The sequence below is a fragment of the Sprattus sprattus genome (assembly GCF_963457725.1).
Source record: "Sprattus sprattus genome assembly, chromosome: 17".
NCBI lineage: Eukaryota > Metazoa > Chordata > Actinopteri > Clupeiformes > Clupeidae > Sprattus > Sprattus sprattus.
The window spans coordinates 8,373,654-8,391,843 of record NC_137915.1 but is presented as its reverse complement, the minus strand read 5'-3'; the positions used below and the strand labels follow the sequence as shown (position 1 = coordinate 8,391,843).

At 45.4% G+C, this 18,190-nt stretch overlaps 1 protein-coding gene across 1 annotated transcript in view; it reads right to left on the bottom strand.

The window, feature by feature from the left end:
• Positions 1 to 358: 358 nt before the first annotated feature.
• Positions 359 to 18,190, bottom strand: part of LOC308377963 (guanine nucleotide exchange factor VAV3-like) — a gene marked incomplete at its 5' end in the record, with an annotated part of 89,646 nt that continues 71,814 nt past the window's right edge. Inside the window, 8 exons of the mRNA XM_080854750.1 lie at positions 359 to 610; positions 2,174 to 2,325; positions 4,721 to 4,801; positions 9,716 to 9,845; positions 10,916 to 11,003; positions 13,752 to 13,868; positions 14,581 to 14,615; positions 15,452 to 15,517. Coding sequence (XP_080710876.1) covers positions 566 to 610; positions 2,174 to 2,325; positions 4,721 to 4,801; positions 9,716 to 9,845; positions 10,916 to 11,003; positions 13,752 to 13,868; positions 14,581 to 14,615; positions 15,452 to 15,517 — 714 coding nt within the window. The 3' untranslated portion in view covers positions 359 to 565. The remainder of the gene's footprint in view (positions 611 to 2,173; positions 2,326 to 4,720; positions 4,802 to 9,715; positions 9,846 to 10,915; positions 11,004 to 13,751; positions 13,869 to 14,580; positions 14,616 to 15,451; positions 15,518 to 18,190) is intronic.

The window sequence follows — 18,190 nt, the reverse complement described above, 5'->3', positions numbered from 1 at the left end:
TGTCTGTATGAGTGCTTGTGTGCCCAAGTGAGTGTGCGTGTGTATGTGTGTGTGTGTGTGTGTGTGTGTGTGTGTGTGTGTGTGTGTCAGCGTCTGCCACGGAGAGAGTGTGCGTGGCTGGCAGAACTTCCCAGCGGAGGCGTCACGCGGCCATTAACCTGTCAGCGGACGTCACACCCCTCCGGCCCTCTCCGTCTCACCACGCGCCCCTGGATGACAGGCGGCCCGGGGAGAGGCAGAAGGTTCTGCTGCTGGGGGTGGGAGTGCTGGGGCATAGGGGCTGGGTAGGGCAGGGTGGAGAGAAGAGAAGAGCAGGGCAGGGCAGGGGAGGGGAGCACCATGTATAGAACTGCTTAGAACTGCCCCACACCCCACCCCTTCCCACTGAGGGGGTGAAGACCTCGGGCTCAGTTCAACAATGCCAGTGGTGCAGTTGTCCTTTGCTGGTCCCTCTATCTGGCTCTCACTCATGTTGTCCTCTGCTGGTCGCTCTCTGACTCTCGCTCATGTTGCGTTGCGTTGCGTTGATTCTCTTTTTTTCTCTTCATGATGATGATGACTCTCCTCACTCCTCTCCCTCCTCCACGTAGGTCGAGGGGAACCAACCCACCTGTGATGGAAAACAGGGGACACAGCAGAGGACAGGGAGGTCAGACAGGTTGTGTGTGTGTCAGTGTGTGTGTGTGTGTGTGTGTGTGTCTGAAGAGAGGCGATAAAAACCACCACTGAACTATCTCTCTTTTTCTTTCTCTCTCATTCTCTCTCTCTTAGTCTCCCTCTCTCCCTCTCTCTCCTTCTCTCTCTCTCTCTCTCTCTCGCTCTGCCTCTCTCTGCCTCTCTCTTCCTCTCTCTTCCTCTCTCTCTCTCTCTCTTTCTCTTCCTCTCTCTCTCGCTCTCTCTCCCTCTCTCTCTCCCTTTGACGGTCCGTTTGTTGGCAGACGTGGTGGCACTCGTCACAGTCCATTGCTCCTGGTCCTGGGTGTCATGGGTTACTGGCTCCAGCCACACTGCTGTGATCAGGCTGAGCAGAGCTGGAGCATCAGAGCGATTGGGACGTGTTGAGCCCAACCATCATACACACACACACACACACACACACACACTCACACACAAACACACTCACAAAACAGAAATGCACATGTACACACACATGCACACCCAACGTCTGATTTCAAGATAGGTTGCAGGTCTCTGCCCAGATAAACAGACGGTAATGGCCAGCCACTGTGGCTGATAAAGCCTTGACTAATGGTCACAAGGGCACTCAGACACACTTAGACAAGCCAAGAAGTCACCATTATCTTAAGCGAGTAATGCTTAACAATCGTAAGCATTTTCGTCACACACACACACACACACACACACACACAGAGACACATGCAATGTTTCATTCTGCAAAGCCAAGCGGCATGGCCGCCCTGAAATGAATCCATTTAATGGCAGGATCGTGAGCAGGGTGAACACATTTGACAGACCAGTGAATTTTAAGCACAAATAAGCCCTGTTGGGCTTAGTGTAAATTCCTGTCATATCTGCCAGTGAATTGGACGCCGCCACCGCCTACGCTTTCAGCCACTTCAGAGAGTGCCTTTTTTCTCCCTCCTCCTCTCCATCCCTGGCAGCACTTTATTTCCATGTCTCAAATGTTCCCTTTTGTCGAATATAGGCAGTGTGTGAAATGAGGAGCCTTGCATAAAGAGACCAAACATTGGCCACAGTAATTGTGTTGTGTGTGTGTGTGTGGCTGTGTGTGTGTGTGTGTGTGTGTGTGTGTGTGTGTGTGTGAGAGAGAGTAAGTGCACGCTCGTTACCTCAGCTTATCCACTTCCTTCATTTCTCTCGCTCCCTCTCCATCTCGCTCTATCACTCTCTGTTTTCCTCTCTATCCTTCTCTCTCACCATCTTATATGAACACACACTCATACATAGAGATGCACTTTGCACCACATATGTATCACATATCTTACACACACACACACACACACACACACACACACACACACACACACACAAGCGCTCACACACACACACACAGATGTACTTTCAAGCAAACACACAGACACGAAAGCATGCATGCACGCCCACATACACTCACACATTTACACACACACACATACGCAAGGATGCACACACACACACACACACACACACACACACAGATGCACATACTCACCCTGCCATTGACCTCTCCCCTCCACCAGCCATTGGCCCCAGACTTGGTGTAGATCTTCACCACGTCTCCCTCCTGCAGCGAGAGCTCCCGTGTGTCTCGAGAGCTGAAGTCGTAGCGTGCGATCGCCACGCCGATCACTTTAGGGGTGAACACTGCACGGACAGACACACAGAGATGAGAGAGTGAGTGAGTGAGTGAGTGGATGAGAGCATGCAGGAAAACAGAGGGCAGAAAGAGAAAGGAGGGAGAGGAGGAGGGGAGGGGAATAAACACACGGAGGGACAGAAGACAAGACGGACACCTTCACTCCCCACACAAGATGGACCCTCTCCACACACGAATCTAACAATCTACCCAACTCTTCAGAGAGCACCTCCCTTCCTAACTGGCACCTTGGCTTAACTTGCACTTAAGCAGTGACAGTCCCGGACTTCTTTTTTTTTTCTATGTCGTTTTCTATTTCTTGAAAAACAAACAAAAAAAAAGCAGTAATTATTGTTAAACCAGGTTTTATTGCTCTTAGCTTGACTGTTCTTTCCCTTGTATATCGCTTTGGACAAAAGCGTCTGCTAAATGACTAAATTTAAATGTAAATGTAACAAGATAACATATTGGAGCATTCATCTCCTTTTTCTTTGCTGTGCTATGAGAACCTGCTATGCTAATGTACAAGACAGTCTGAAAGGCTTTTGTTTTCTTTTAAGAAGTCTACGTGTGAGAGAGCTTTGAAAACTTCTATCATAAATTCTTCCAGGCCTTATTTTGTCCCATGATGAATGCCGAGTGTGACATCAGATACCACATCAACTGGTGTTTTACAAGTGCTTATGCTGTATGCCCCGTGCCACTTGTTTTATAAGGGTTTTAAGTGGCCTCGAGCACGGGGCCTCTCCAGAACAAATGATTAAGTAGTGCCGAACTGGAGCGGCTCCAATCAGGCTGGAGTGCCTTCTGTGATTGAGGTGCAGCATGTGTCAGCTCAGCAGCTTCATTCACACTCATTTAGCTCAGCAAAAAACTTGTAACGACAGATCAGGCCCTAATTTGGGGGGGGCGGATATATTTAGTCCCCCTTTCTGTCTGCTCTGGTATCCATAGCCACACATCATGTCTTCAAAATCACGTCGTTGTTGGTTGGCTTTTCTTTGTTCTTTTTCTGCTAGGCCGTTTCATGATAAGTACAGCTCTCACAACAAACACATCAACACACACACACATATATGCACACAAAGACACATACAACAAACACACCCACACACACACACACACACACATTGACACACAAACATAAAGGGAGAGGAGATGGCAGGTTCATAGTACTGAGCAGTGAATGAGCAGGGCAGGGTTAAGCGGGTGACCTATGTGAGGCAGTGGCGGTCCGTGCATTTCACGACTAGGCCTTCAGCGATGTCCTACACGATGTTAAACTGAGTGAATCCACCTCCTAATACCATCATTATGACGCCATGGCTATCGAACCATTATATTTATACAGAAAGGCAGTAGCCTATAAGTGAGCATTGCATCACCTTAACATAGTCGCGTACAACAGACTTTATTCATATTTCCGGAGCATTTAAAATCAATACACCCGTATTAACAATACATTAATAGTAGTAAACTCTCAGTTATATGATCGCTTGGATATTACTGTCACAACTTAAAAATAAAAGGCGATTTTCAGGGATTAGTTTTAAGTCCACCGAAAGTAGCCTATGTGAGCTTTAACAAGTTTGTCCCACCTGCAAAGCAGTTTCATTAAACTTCCCATCCTCACGATATCCAGTTTTTCTTGAAAGTTCCGTCTTGAAAATGGCGTTGTAATTGTATCAAAAACTGGAATTATCAAGTTGGTGTAAACTAGTTTATTTGAGTTGGTTAATGTAATTATATTTAGTCTTACCAATTGAAACAACTAGCATAATAAGCATTGAAACGATGTACGTCGTTTTCGCATTAGCCAGCTAAACTGAGCACTGAAGCACTGCACCGGTCTGCCTCAGTATCCAATCAAAGGACGTTTACGTGTCACGTTCACCGCGAGGAGAGAAATCTTCCGGGCCTTCTAGAAGGCCCAGTATCGCCAACTCGAAATCTGATTGGTTGTCACAACTGTCTGTTTCAGTTCATTCAACTTAAATGAACTGAAACAGCCAGTTGTGATAACCAATCAGATTTACACGGGCCTTCAATGTGAATTCTGAAGGCCTCAGGGAAGATTTCTGTTCTCGGGGAAGATTTCTTTGAGCGTAGCAACACATGATAGCTGAAATATGATTGGATGAAAGCTCTAACATAAATAAACAACGCTGGAAGCTATACAATGAAGATAATGGACTATGGGGAATAATTAAATACATATTTATGAAAAGAAAATATTGAAATTAAATTTATTTTATTACATTTACTTTCTGATTATGTTTAGGCCAGCAGAGAAGGCCTTGAAGGCCCTGACGGACCACCACTGATGTGAGGGTAGGGAGGTGCAGATTGCGCAGGCTGCAGAGGAGCCTGGCATGACAGGGAGAGTAAAAGCAGTACCTGTACCTGACCAGAAGGGGGCGGTGGAGGGAGGGACAAAGCTGTAGCCGGCCGGACTCACAAAAGAGAGTCCGCAGAGGAGAGAGGCTGCAGCCAGGAGAGCAGAGCAGAGCAGAGCAGAGCAGAGCAAGGTTGGCAGAGAGAAGGAGGAGAGTGAGAGACAGAGAGAAAGACAGAGAGAGAGAGAGAGAGAGAGGGGGCATAGATAGAGAGTAAGCAAGAGAGAGAGAAGAGGCGAGAAGCAAAAAGAAAAAAAGAGGCATTTGTAATCGAAACTCAAAGTTAGAAAGCTGGTTAAATCATGAGCTTGCTGACAAGGACAATAGCAGGAAAAAGCAGCCAAAAATCTGAGCCAATCAGCATTCCGCATGCCCCTCACACATTCAGCTGTGGCTGGAGCAATGATTCCTTTCAGACGCTATAGAGGGAGAGGGATATTATGGGATTTCGGTTGGTGTTGCCATTTGAATTTAAACACACAGTTCGTTCTTCTGTTAATACCCCCCAAAAGAAAGACAGGACAGAGAGGAGAAAACAAACAGAATGTGTATGACTTTGGTTTAAGTGGACAACATAGAGAAAAAGAAGAAAGAAAGAAAAGATGGAGAGGGTTGTTTCTTCCTCAAAACAAAGTCCCGGCATGTGTGCACCTGCTAGCAGTACCAGCAGTGAAGCACGATCCCTCACACCATCTGACTTCCCATCTGACTGCTAACCCTCCCCACGCTACTAATCCAACCGTGTGTCAACAAACACACAATATATTTGCCCCCAGTCCACCCCCCCCCACCCCCCAACCCGGCCACCCCAGCCAATGCAGTATTCAAAGTCTCTGGCAAATATCCGTGCGAGGCAAGCCAGTGCTGAAGCCAACAGCAAACACCTTCCAGCTGGTGGTCATGTGTTTCTTTTGTTTTTTTCTCTCCTGTGTTCCAGCTCTCATACAAAAACAACACAGAGGCTATCTGGCTATCAGATAAGATATCTTTCATTGCCGTTTTTCCAGTGCAAAGATTGTTTTATTGTCAACCGTATATATCTGATAAGACTTTGAATTGTATTTAGAATTCGGAGGGGGAAAAAAAAGAGATAAGAGTACAGATGGTGAGGAAGAGAGCGATTTAGATGACATCATCAGGATAGAACTGTATGAAACAACAATAAAGATAAAAGGGATCGGCCCCCAGGCCAAACTAAACACACCAGAGCACCAAAGGAATCTCCTGATCGTCAGTTTTGCCTGGTCTATAACCCATATGCCGTTCCCAAAGCAAAACCAATAAGGTGCACAGTTAATATAACACTGCCTGACAACAGACTTTTTCATCTGAGAAGGTTTATGTGTCTTTTATTTCTCTATTCCACATGGGAAAGTTCTAGAAAACGTTCTTTCCTTTAGATCCAAAACAGTATTATTGTAGATGCATATTTAATGTTACGTTGTATTAGGCACATTCACCATTCTATGATTCAGACAGGGATTCCTTTTAAGAAGATACAACGCACGGCACACAGCATCTCTCATTCCACCCACACCTGGAGCTGTCTTTTCCCTCTCCGTCTCCCTCTCTCTCTCTCTCACATACACGCTTTCATCCTCTCTCGCTCACTTCATACTGATACTGAGGTCAAACTCTGTCCTCTGCAGAGACGTCCGCGGGCATTTCTCTCTAACTCTAATCCCCTGCCTAACTTCCATTCTCTCTCCCTCTCTCTGTCTCTCTCTTTCTCTTTCTCTCTCTCTCTCGCTCGCTCTCTCTCTCTCTCCATCCCTCTCTCTCGCTCTCCCTCTCTCTGCCTCTCTTTCTCTCCCTCCATCTCTCTCGCTCTCTCTCTCTCTTTCTCCATCTCTCTCTCCAGCCCTCCATCCCTCTCTCTCGCTCTCCCTCTCTCTGCCTCCCTCCATCTCTCTCTCTCTTTTTCTCTCTCTCTTTCTCTCTCTCTCTCTCACTCTCTCTCTCCTGGTGAGCAGGAGTCTGTATGCATGTATTCATGAGCTCACTGCCATATTTCCCCCAGAAGCCCCCTTTCCTGGCAGCCGCACACCCCTGTGATGTCAGTGCCCTCACACATGGAGGCATTGCATCCATTGGTTGTCCACTCTCTGCGAAAGGTGATGTGTGTTTGTGTGTGTGTGTGTGTGTGTGTGTGTGTGTGTGTGTGTGTGTGTGTGTGTGTGTGTGTGTGTGTGTGTGTGTGTGTGTGTGTGTGTGTGTGTGTGTGTGTCTGTGTGTGTGTGTGTGTAATGCATATGAAACGTGTTTCAGGGGACTTCAGAACCTTTCTGTTACCACCCTAACCACCCACACCAAGCACATGCAAACACTCTGACACCGTAAAGCATTCCACCATAGTCTCCAGGGTTTTGTCTGTTGTGTGTGTGTGTCTGTGTGTGTCTGTGTGTGTCTGTGTGTGTCTGTGTGTGTCTGTGTGTCTGTGTGTCTGTGTGTCTGTGTGTGTGTGTGTGTGTGTGTGTGTGTGTGTGTGTGTGTGTGTGTGTGTGTGTGTGTTTGTAAGTGTGTATGTGTACATGTGTTGCTGACTCTTATTCATAATGCAGAATATTCCAGAATTAAGAATCTGACACCCCAGCAGCTGCCTCCCTCCTCCCTCAGTGTATTACCAATAGGAGCCTCAAGACAGGCAGACCCCTGCTGGCTGCTGAGATTATTATTATATAGAAGAGAAAGAGGTGGAGGAGGCCCCCACCACCACCAGCATAAACCATCAGCCCTTCCACCTCCCTCTCCACCTCCCTCTCCACCTCCATCTCCACCTCCATCTCCACCTCCACCTCCATCCCTTTCTCATGCTTCCTCCTTATTATAGAGAAAACTAATTTGCAGACACGGAGCCCATGTGTGTGCCATGGCCTTAATGAGAGGGAGCACAAACACTGACCACCACCCCAGTCGGAGGGTGTGGGTGGTGGTGCTGGTGATGGGGGTGAGGGTGGGGTGGCGGAGGAGGAGGAGGAGGAGGAGGAACGGATCCCCAGCTGCATTTTAACTACCTGTACATCATATTAGCTCCTCTCCTCTCCTCCAGTAGCGCCAGAGCTATGGCTTAACCAGGCGCTCGACTGTTATTATTATACAGAGACAATCTGCCTTTAATAAGCTGGATATTAAAATGGTGGAGAGGGAAGCCCACCTGGCGACGTGCCCGATCAAACCGGGTTATTCTGATTCGGGTGCTAGACGTCTCCAGGTGTTCGTGCAGAACGAACGCACTCGCAAAAAAAAAAAATGCTATTAGCATTCATGAGTAAACGTCAACCATAGATGCCAGGGGAAGCGACGGGAGAGAGGATGGGAAAAAAACATACATGCGTTGCATTGTTTCATGACAGAGGACCTTGGGAGCGTGGGAGAGAGAAAAAAGATAGCACAGAGAGAGAGACTGAGAAAGAAAGAAAAAGAAAGAGAGGCTAATAGAAAGGCAAAAAAATCTAAAGAGAGAGACAGAAAGACATCCCACAATGCCAGCTGCCACTGGCAACCTGATTTGGGGCTGGCACACTCTCATTCCCATCCACCTTCTTTTTGTTTTGCTTTTGTTTGTCTAAATAAATGAACATTTTTGAATGACAAGCGCCTTCTAAATGAGCATGGCGTTGCTGCGCGGTGGCTACATTCTCCCCCTTGCTTAGCAATGCGACCCCCAGGAATTCGGCGTGCGTATTCTCTCTCCCAGCCGGCACACAGTGACATATGGCACCACAATGAGATCTCATCTAAGCACTCATTGTCATGCGTCACAAACTCTCAGTCAAAACCCGTGGCTACAACGAACGCTAACGGCACCCCGCCAACACGTTTAAGCATTTCATCGTCGAGAGACACTACTACTGAATAAATACTGAATACTGAATACAAATGATCCACTAAATCGAAATAGGGCTTATCAACAGCAGTGGATTCCTGTTCTTTCCTATGTTTTTATGTGAATGTGATAGATGGAGCCCCAAATCCCATAACATTTACAGCTACTGTACCTGCAATTGCCCGACAGGCTCGACTGTGACTGTTTTGTAAATCTCTACTTTACCCAAGCCTCCATATTTCTTCTTCAGAATGTCCTTGTGTGTTTTCTAAAACAGAGTGCCTCTTGAGCATGGGACTGGACAATGAGATGTGCTGACCGCTGATGGCATCCCTGCTGTGCGATCACCTGCATGGTGGCCTGGCTTTCATTGGCTTTGTTTGTTTTTCCTGTTTATTGCTGCTGGTCAGATGGGTAAACCAGGACAGGGCTGTCCATTTGTGCCGTGCTCACAGGAGGATTCGGAGAGCTCCAACTATTTAATGACAAAACTTTCCAGCTTGCGCTTCCATAGCAACGGACCTCGCAACCCCTACAAAACAGCATGACTAAAAAGAAAAGACTACGATTTTTTTCTTTTTCACATCAACCTGACCCTGATGTGCCAGAAAGACCTATACTAAGAAGCACCTTTAAAAACCTCCTCAATTCTGCAAGTCATCACAAAGGTACATCACTACCATCAGGGCAGGGCAGAAGTGACACAGGCTATAAACACCTCATTGAGTACCACATCACACCAGACGAAGGTTGTAGTGAGTGATAACGAAATACAGGTTAAGCCCGTAAGGGGCTCAACACTGGCATATAAAAGTCACCTATTTACCTCTTTAAATCTGCCAGAGTGTATGCCTTCAGTTATTTCAGACAGACACAGGCTGAATGTGTTTCTGTAATGTAAATGCATAGCTTTCATTGCCCTCCATGACACCTGCAGCATTACAAATGCAAAGTCTAACGTTCTATATATTCCGTTCCACTTAACATGCATGACGCAGGTCACGCCTCAGTGCGGTAAATGCTTGAATCACTTGTGATAGCTCTGTTACGTCAATGTTAAGAGAAAACCTTTAGTATGCACTGAGCAAAAGCCAGTGGACACAGAGCCAGAGAGAGATAAATTGTGTGTGTGTGTGTGTGTGTGTGTGCGCGCTAAGGGGAGGGGTGGTCACTCACTGTTGCTTCCAGGGCGGTTGCCACGGAGCATGACTGCATTTTCGGGCTCTTTGTACGGGAACTGCAGTGTGGTGTCCAGACTTTTGAAGCCTTCCCGTAGGGAGTGGTGTTTGTAGTATTCTATCAGCTCCTGCAGCACGTGCAAAACACAAGACAGAACTCAGTTACAAGCAACACACACACACACACACACACACACGGACACGCACACGCAAACACACACGCACACGCACACGCACACGCACACGCACACGCAAACGCAAACACACACGCAAACACACGCACACGCACATGCAAACACACGCACACGCAAACACACACACACACACTCACACACACACACACACACACATGTGCGCATGCACACACAGGCTGTTGGACACACCACAAAGCCAAATGTATGTACACACACACACACACACAATCCCATAGACTTACACATGTACATATACAAACAATGCCACAGTGACAAACTTGGCTGTCATGTCCCTGCTAGCATGCCAGGCTAAATACTTATTGACTGCATTAAAACGTCAAAGCCCTGGAACAAGGGCCCAAAGAAAATACCTGAAAAGATTTGATAAGACAGCCATATGCACAATCCAATAATGTGCCTTTAAGTGGCATTTGCTAAATTGAATCTAAAGCTGCTTTCCAGAGTAAATGACAGGAGGCACTCGGCTCCCGTATAAAGTATCAGCTTTACTGGGCACTTTTATGAGGCTCCACTAAATGTAAAATGGATGGGGCAATAACTGGCAACTCATAAGCATGTTACAAGAACAAACTGCATGCGAGAGAGAACGAGAGACAGATAGAGAGAGCGAGAGACAGAGAGAGAGAGAGAAAGAGAGAGAAAGGGAGAGGGATAAAGAGAGAGGAGGGGGGATGACAGATAGTATAGTTTAGGAGAGAGAATATAGAAACTAATATCCATGTCTTGGGCCATCTTCATAAGCCGTGTCCAAACGTAGTATCAGTAAATACTGGATCAGTCCATGCCTTTGTACCTTTCCAAACCTCATCATCATCAACGACCAGTAAATTAGTGGTGTAAGACCTTTAATAAGTGCAAGGCCTGGGACTAACACTGGCTATGTGGAGAAGCACTAATTTTCCTTTCCTAACAAGTTCAGGAAATGACCTTGATGGTCGGAGGCTCGTGGAGAGAGGCAGGGAAATAAAAACCACCACACTCACTAATATACTCCTGAACTTCTTATTCTCTGCGATGTGGAAGCCGCCATCCTTGGCCAGGATCTTGATGTGCTTCACGTCGTTGTTGTACCTGAGGACGATAAATAATATATGAGTGTAATTTTCTGGCGATCATTGCGATCGATACGGCCCTTTCCCCCCCTGGGAGAGAGCTGCCTCCTTAATGCATGGGCTGAAAAGCCTCTGACAGGGAGCGAACGAGGGAGGGAGGGAGGGAGGGCTGGGAGGTCGATAAGGGGGGTGAGATGCTGTGGTGCTGTATTTACCATAGCGGAGGTGGCCTGGCCCAACCAGTGTGGACAGAAGGAGAGAGACAGCCGAAGGAAAAAAGGAGGCCGAAGGGAGAAGGAAGGAAGGAAAGAAAGAAAGAAAGAAAGAAAGAAAGAAAGAATGAAAAAAAAGAAAGAAAAAAGGAAAGAAAGAAGAACAGAGAGCACACCAACATATGGGCTATAGCACACCACCAACTGGGCATTAAGAAATGAAGTCGGCCATTTTGCGGTGCAGGCACAGATCTTTGTCCTCCCCCACACAACCCCCCCCCCCCCCCCCCCCACCCCATCTTCATTACTGTCGGTAATGAGACTCTTATTGGCCTGACTGTAGAATAAGCCCTCTGATCACAGCCCTAATCCATATTGTGTGGAAAAGGCTGGAAAGAAAATATCCAAAGGGGTGCCCGTTGTTAATTTGAAATGCCAAAGTTTAATTTAGAGCAGCAAGTTTACTCTATACCCTTTTCACTTGCAGTGTTTGTGTGTGTGTGTGTGTGTGTGTGTGTGTGTGTGTGCATGTGTATGTGTGTGTGTGTGTGTGTGTGTGTGTGTGTGTGTGTGTGTGTGTGTTTCAACAATAACTGAATAGTGAATATATGCATATGCTTTCAGTCATTCTTGAGACATGACAAAAATAAGATGCAAAATTGGAAAAAATACATGATAAATTACACTGCACGTACTGTATGTCTTACTGATCTACAGAGATATGTTTTGGAAAAACCTCCCAACTTCTCTATCAGAATGTCCCTTCGAGTTTTTTTGTCAGCATCATCAGACACCAGTAACACAAGTTAATTTTCATCTTCATGTAATAAAGTTATCAAAAATGTTCAAACTATTTCCTTAGAAATCTAAAGACGGCATTGACAAAACTATAAAACGTATCAGAGCCTGACTGACACTGATGTGTTCTGCAGAGGTGAAATGTGGCCAGGGGTCCTTCAGAGTGACAGCTACCCTTGATATTGCCTTATTGTGTTACATTTTAATGAATGTCAGTGTTGATAAAAATGGTGACACAACTGTAACCTAAAAAAAACGTATGTAATTTGTGTCATTTCAAAAACAAACTTGCTCATACAAGAAATGTTTAAATGTTGCATTTGATGAAAAAGTCTCTTTTTAATCATTTTTAAAAACACTTTTTAGTTGTAGCAAGAGAAGTAGTAGTTTAGTTGAAGTGAGAAGTCATTAGATGTTAACCATTTGATATAATGTGACTTAATAAAACTGAGGATAATGGTGTTACATCCATTCTATAATGAATCCTTCATAGCATTTATTAAACCTGAAGACAGTTACGATTGCTGGACGTGTTTTGTCCCATGTCTCAAGAACGGCTGCTTTACCCTGAGCCAGTGGTGTAGTAGTCCCTGGAGAAGTGGGTATACTCTTAATTTCTTTAAGCAGCCCATACAGCACAGGATAAACGCCCTGTTTTGAGAAGTGGGTATACGCAATGCTGTCTGATAAATAAGTGGGTATACTCCGTATACCTGCGTATACCCTGGACTACACTACTGCCCTGAGCCTCGTTTCCCGATAACGACGTATCTTAACGGCCTATGTGGATTTTGGCGACATCGTAGACTCATCATAGCCGTAAGTGCGGCGTCGGGAAACCGCTCTGCAAGGATCCCTCTTACGACCGATTTCAAGTCCTTTTTAGCGTTCGGGAAACTACTGCCCTGAGCCCTATCTTTTGATGAGTGCAGCCATGAGCTGTTCCATTCAGGTTCATCTCAGCGGCCCTTCGAACACTTGACTCCACCAACCCAGCAGAACCAGTTACTGTCTACATCAATGCACCCTCATTTGTGTCTAATGGAGTTCCAATAAATATGTTGAATCGTCATATATTTTCCTCTCTGTCTTTGTGAGGTTTAATAGCCTTGAGTCATCATCATCGGTAGACTCTCTGGCTCTATTCAGAGCAGCACCGTGGCGAACCCAGAGGCAATTAAGACCTCGTCTCTGCTGCAAAGGGGTCCACTGAAACTCATCTGTCGAGAGAAAGGAAGCTAAATGTGCGCGACTCCTGGAGGAACTTTGTGAGAAGGTTCTCTGCTCTCCAGCGGCACATTGATTGCTGAATTCACCCTCAATCCTTTCAGAGAGAAAAAAAACTAGCTGGAGTGTTCACACAGTCACCGTAAACATTGTTACAGGACTCGGTTGAGTTAATGATTTACCCCTAAGACCTGGGATGTCGCAACGACCTGGCAATTTATCTGACCAGACGTGGTCGTTACTATTTACAAGCGTACAGTCCAAGATAAGATACTGGAGATCTGCCCCTGATTTAGTCATGACCCAAATCTAAGACACCTGGCGTCAATATTCAAAATGTTCCTCAAGGGCTCAATCAGCTGAAGGGTGTTCTGAACCAAATTGTAGAAAAGGTTCCCCCGCAGGAACCCAAGGGGGTCACCCACCCCTATGCTGTAGGGAAGGGTGGATCTCCCAGAGATGGGATATAGGTTTAGTCAATTTTTCAAGGCCTAAGTACGTACACGGCGTGTGTTAGACCGCAGACTCACCTGATGCTGATGGCGTACTCGGTGCACTCGCGACTCCTGTGCCGCACCAGGTAGGTGCTGTTGACGCGGTTCTTGAGCTCCGCCTCCGCCTGCAGCCGCTCCATCAGCCCAGCGAACCTGCAAAGGTCAAGGGTCCAGGGTCAAGGGCCAGACAGCGTCTATGGTTAAAACCAGAGACTATATAGTTGCTCTGTATTTGTCTGGCTTTGTAAGCCTGTAGACTTTAAGATTATTTAATGTCTGATTAAAACAAGTAGTCGTTTTACACATAAGAGAGTAAATGCAGTGTTCCCATAGACAATCATGGAAATCCTGGATAAGTCATGGAATTTTAAAATCCTATTTCCCAGGCCTTGAAAGTCTTTGGTAAAGTCTTGAAAATTGACATAGCCTAACTAGCCTATTAGAAAAGAAATAGAAAGGGTCAATGTTTATATGTCTATGATTAAAACCAAGGCCGTTCTGACTGGGGAGGCCACTTAGAGTACCAAAAGGGGGGGGGGGGGGGGGGGGAAGCCTGCTTGGCCCAAGTAAGGAGGGCCGTGGCGGATTTCTTTAAAAATTCCACTCTAAATGGCTACTTTCCGATTGCTTTCAAAAGTGTGAGTCAAAAGAACTGAAACAACACTGCGGCTCTCTGCAGTACCCACAAACTCTGTAATGCATGCACTCTGGGTCCATTCAACAGTGACAGCCTAATGCCATCCGTCGCAAAAAAAAGAGCTGTCAGGACATCATCAGCGCTTCAGACTCCTTTTGAAACCGTGTCATGTTTTTGTTGAATGGGAGAAAAGGGATTGGATGGGGATCAACAACAAAGACAACTTACCATGGCTGGCTCGAGTAATCAACAGGTTTGGGTACCTGAGCAGAGAGAGAGAGAGAGAGAGAGAGAGAGAGAGAGAGAGAGATTTCTAATCAAACTGCTTCCCTCCTGATTTCCCTCCTACTCTCCCTGTAGCCCTCTCTGTGGCTCAGAGCTCTGTGCCTGTAGCCCAGTTTCAAATCTCTAACAAGAAGCGTTTTTTCCAATTAACCCCATAAAGGCCATAAATGTCTTTCTTATCACAGTTGCAATGTGTGCACAGTGATAATAGATTTTCACAGCCATACACCCTGTGATTGTACACCTCGTGCCATGGACTGCCTGTGCAGCAGAAAACAGCAACAAAAAACACTAATCACTCCATAACCACCGAGACTGTGCACTAATGTAGAACAACCAAATAACTTCATTTGAACTCTATTTAGCATTCCACTCTGGATTCTTTTTTTTCTGTATATTTCAATGTATATTTGCAAGAAATGACAGACCCTGAGGTCAAATTTATGTGTTAAGGCTCAGAGCACATGCCTTTCTTCTTGCCTCAGGCCAATTTTAGTTTAGAATTTTTGAATGATAGATGTGTTGCCTACAGTATCGTTTAAAAAAAATAAAAACACATTCACACCATGTAACGAGAACGGCAAAATATCATTCCTCTTTATATTAACAGATATTTAATTTTAACAGATAATTCTCTTCCTTGTAAGGAGCTCAATATTTTTGAATGATAGATGTGTTGCCTACGGTATCGTGTTTTAAAAAAACAATACATTCACACCAATATGCAGCATAACGTATAAAGGGTATTTATTTGTAGGCCGCAGTCTAAACAATTATTATAATATGCACCAAACAATGAAGAATTTATGCTTACACATGGACAAGGCTTCACTGCATCACTTGGAAAGAAGCCAACTTCTCGGGTCGTCAGGATTCTGCCCTGGAACCATGACAGATAATTGCATTACATTTGGCTGGTCGACTCCCTCTCAATAATTCAGCAACAATTAGCTTGCAACACGCAGCCGTACAAATTTACAGCCAGAGTTAATTATTGTCGAAATGGCATTTCGCAGAGAGTGAGTGTCGAGGAGAATCAAAAATAAAGTGACGTCTCTCCATGGTAATGAAGCCTCCATGTCATCTGCTGGAGAGGCGGGTTAAAAAAAGATACAGTGAAAAATAGACAGAGCGAGAGACAGAGATAGACAAGAGGATAGGAAGGCGAAGTTGAGATCAGTAGAGAAATGGAAGACCTGCAAAAAAAACCTCTAATTAATACAGCTGCCTGGGTTTTGTTTTTTAGTTCGGTTAATGCATATGTAATGGTTAAAATATCTGGGGGCGTTTTACATACACCTGACAGCTTAGCTAACAGCACGATAGGCTGCACACCACGTTCTAACTGTGGGCTGTTTTGTGGTGTATCCCAAACATTGTTTACAGGGTTAGATGTGTCCTTCTGGAGGCTATAGGCAAAGATTTTGGAATGGTGAAAATGTGAAAATCCCCCTCCCATTTTTCCTATGCTTTCTTCACATCTGTCAACCTACATGAGAACTTGAATTATGATCAAATAAGACAACTTTAAAGAAACACTGATGACTGTGTTGCCTACAGTATCGTGTTTGAAAACGACAGTACATTCACACCATGTCACGAGAACGGCAAAATATCATTCCTCATTAACAGTTTTTTTTTTTTTTTTTCAGATAATTCTCCACGTTTTAGCAGATTTTTAGAGCTGTGGTATGGTAGGCCTTCTATCTAGGATCAACACTGTCTGCAATTGCCACAGACATTCGACATAAAGAGTTCCTAATTCAATTTAGAATATATTTGAAATAAATAAAGCTTTCCCCTCTTAACATGTTTTTTTTTTTTTTTTTTTTTTAATGTTGGTTTATATGAATATCACTAACTGGTGTGCAATTGCATCTTTCTTTTGCACTACAATAATTCATGTTCTACTGTACTCTATTTAGGTTAGAATTCATGCCATTCACAATTACCCTCATAAATTAGATCATTTTGATGGCTTATTTATCCGAGATCTGAAGTTCACAGGAGAGAATCTGTGTTCAGGGTTGTTCACAGACTATTAAACAATAGTGTTTGAATATAAGCATACTTCCTTTGTGTCGATTCTAGATTAATTCAGTGATTTTACATTTAAATATCCATTATTACAAGCTTCAGTCTTGAGAAGAAAAAAGCAGATTACTCGCCCTTGTAAAACAGAAAGAACAAAAACAGGTATGGTGACAATAGAATAAAGAGACCTGCAGTGTGTTCATGAACAGGACAATGAAGTGCGTAGGCAGTTGGCGTGTGTGACTTGAACGAGTGACTCAACACGTGGCCTTCTGTGTGACAATTTAAGGAGTCCTAGGCTCAATCTCTGAGACGGACCGAATGTTTACACAGATTAGATCATCTGATATGAGTAATGATTTCATTATTCGACGATATCCAACCCAATGAAGTCATAAAGCTGACACAAAGGTCGCTTCTGCTTCGGTAGCTCGGAAAGGTACAAAAGTGTTAAGAGTTAAGTGCTTGGGACAGGCGTCTGTTTAAGGCTATCTCTCCTCCTGTTGCCTCCATATTGTCTTTCAAGATGTGGCCTGCAAAAAGCGCATTTCTCTCTCTCTCTCTCTCTCTCTCTCTCTCTCTCTCTCTCTCACTCTCTCTCTCACTTTCATTCTCTCTCACTTTCATGCTCTCTCTCTCTCTCTCTCCCTTTCCTCATCTGCGCCCCCTTCTTGGGACAAATTTGATTTGTAACCCAATCCTTAAGCAGCCACAATGCATTTAGCGTAATGACATTTTATCAGGACGCGCGGAGGGGCCTCTTCTGTGGGCTGTTTTCCGCAGCATCGCAGGGGCGTGTGATAACGATTAAACTCATAACCTCGCCGGAGTAAACAGATGGCAGGTAAAGGGTGAAATGAAATTACCGTGATTGATTGTATTTGTCTGGCACCCGGCTCTGAAATAATTGTCTACCGTGTTGCCCGGGAGACTAACGTCTCCGTGTGCGCGTCCGTAATTCCGTCACCACCGGGTGTCACCACCGGGGGGGCTATGTAGATTAGGCGGCCTTGAGGGGGGTGAGTGGTTGGTACGGCACGTCATGAGTGCAGTGTTATGGGGAGGAGGGGGGCAATGGCGTGAAATGTCATTTGGCCTTGAGATAAACATCCAATAAATCAATAACTAAAGCCACTATCAACCAGCTGGGTGTCGCCAGCCCAAAGCGCCAGCCACCGCTGCTCCAGGACGGCATTTAATGAAATTAAAAAGCAACACTGGAAGAAAAGAAATAAATGAATGAATAGATGGATAATTGTGAGCCCGGTGGGCTTATTGAGAGGCTGAAATAGAGTGAGCCAGGGCTCTTCTCCTCTCCTGGCACAGACAGTCTGTTGCGTTTTTCTCTGTTGGTGAGCGTAGAGAGCTCGCATGTTACAATCCTCAGGAAATCACACCAAATGCCCCGCTTCCTCCTGGGTTGGCCCAAGAGACGCTGCTTGGACCCAGTAGTGGCAGTGAGTGCCGAGAGGAAGAGGCGAGAGGAGGGGAGTCTGAGAGGCGCTAGATGCCCCCTACA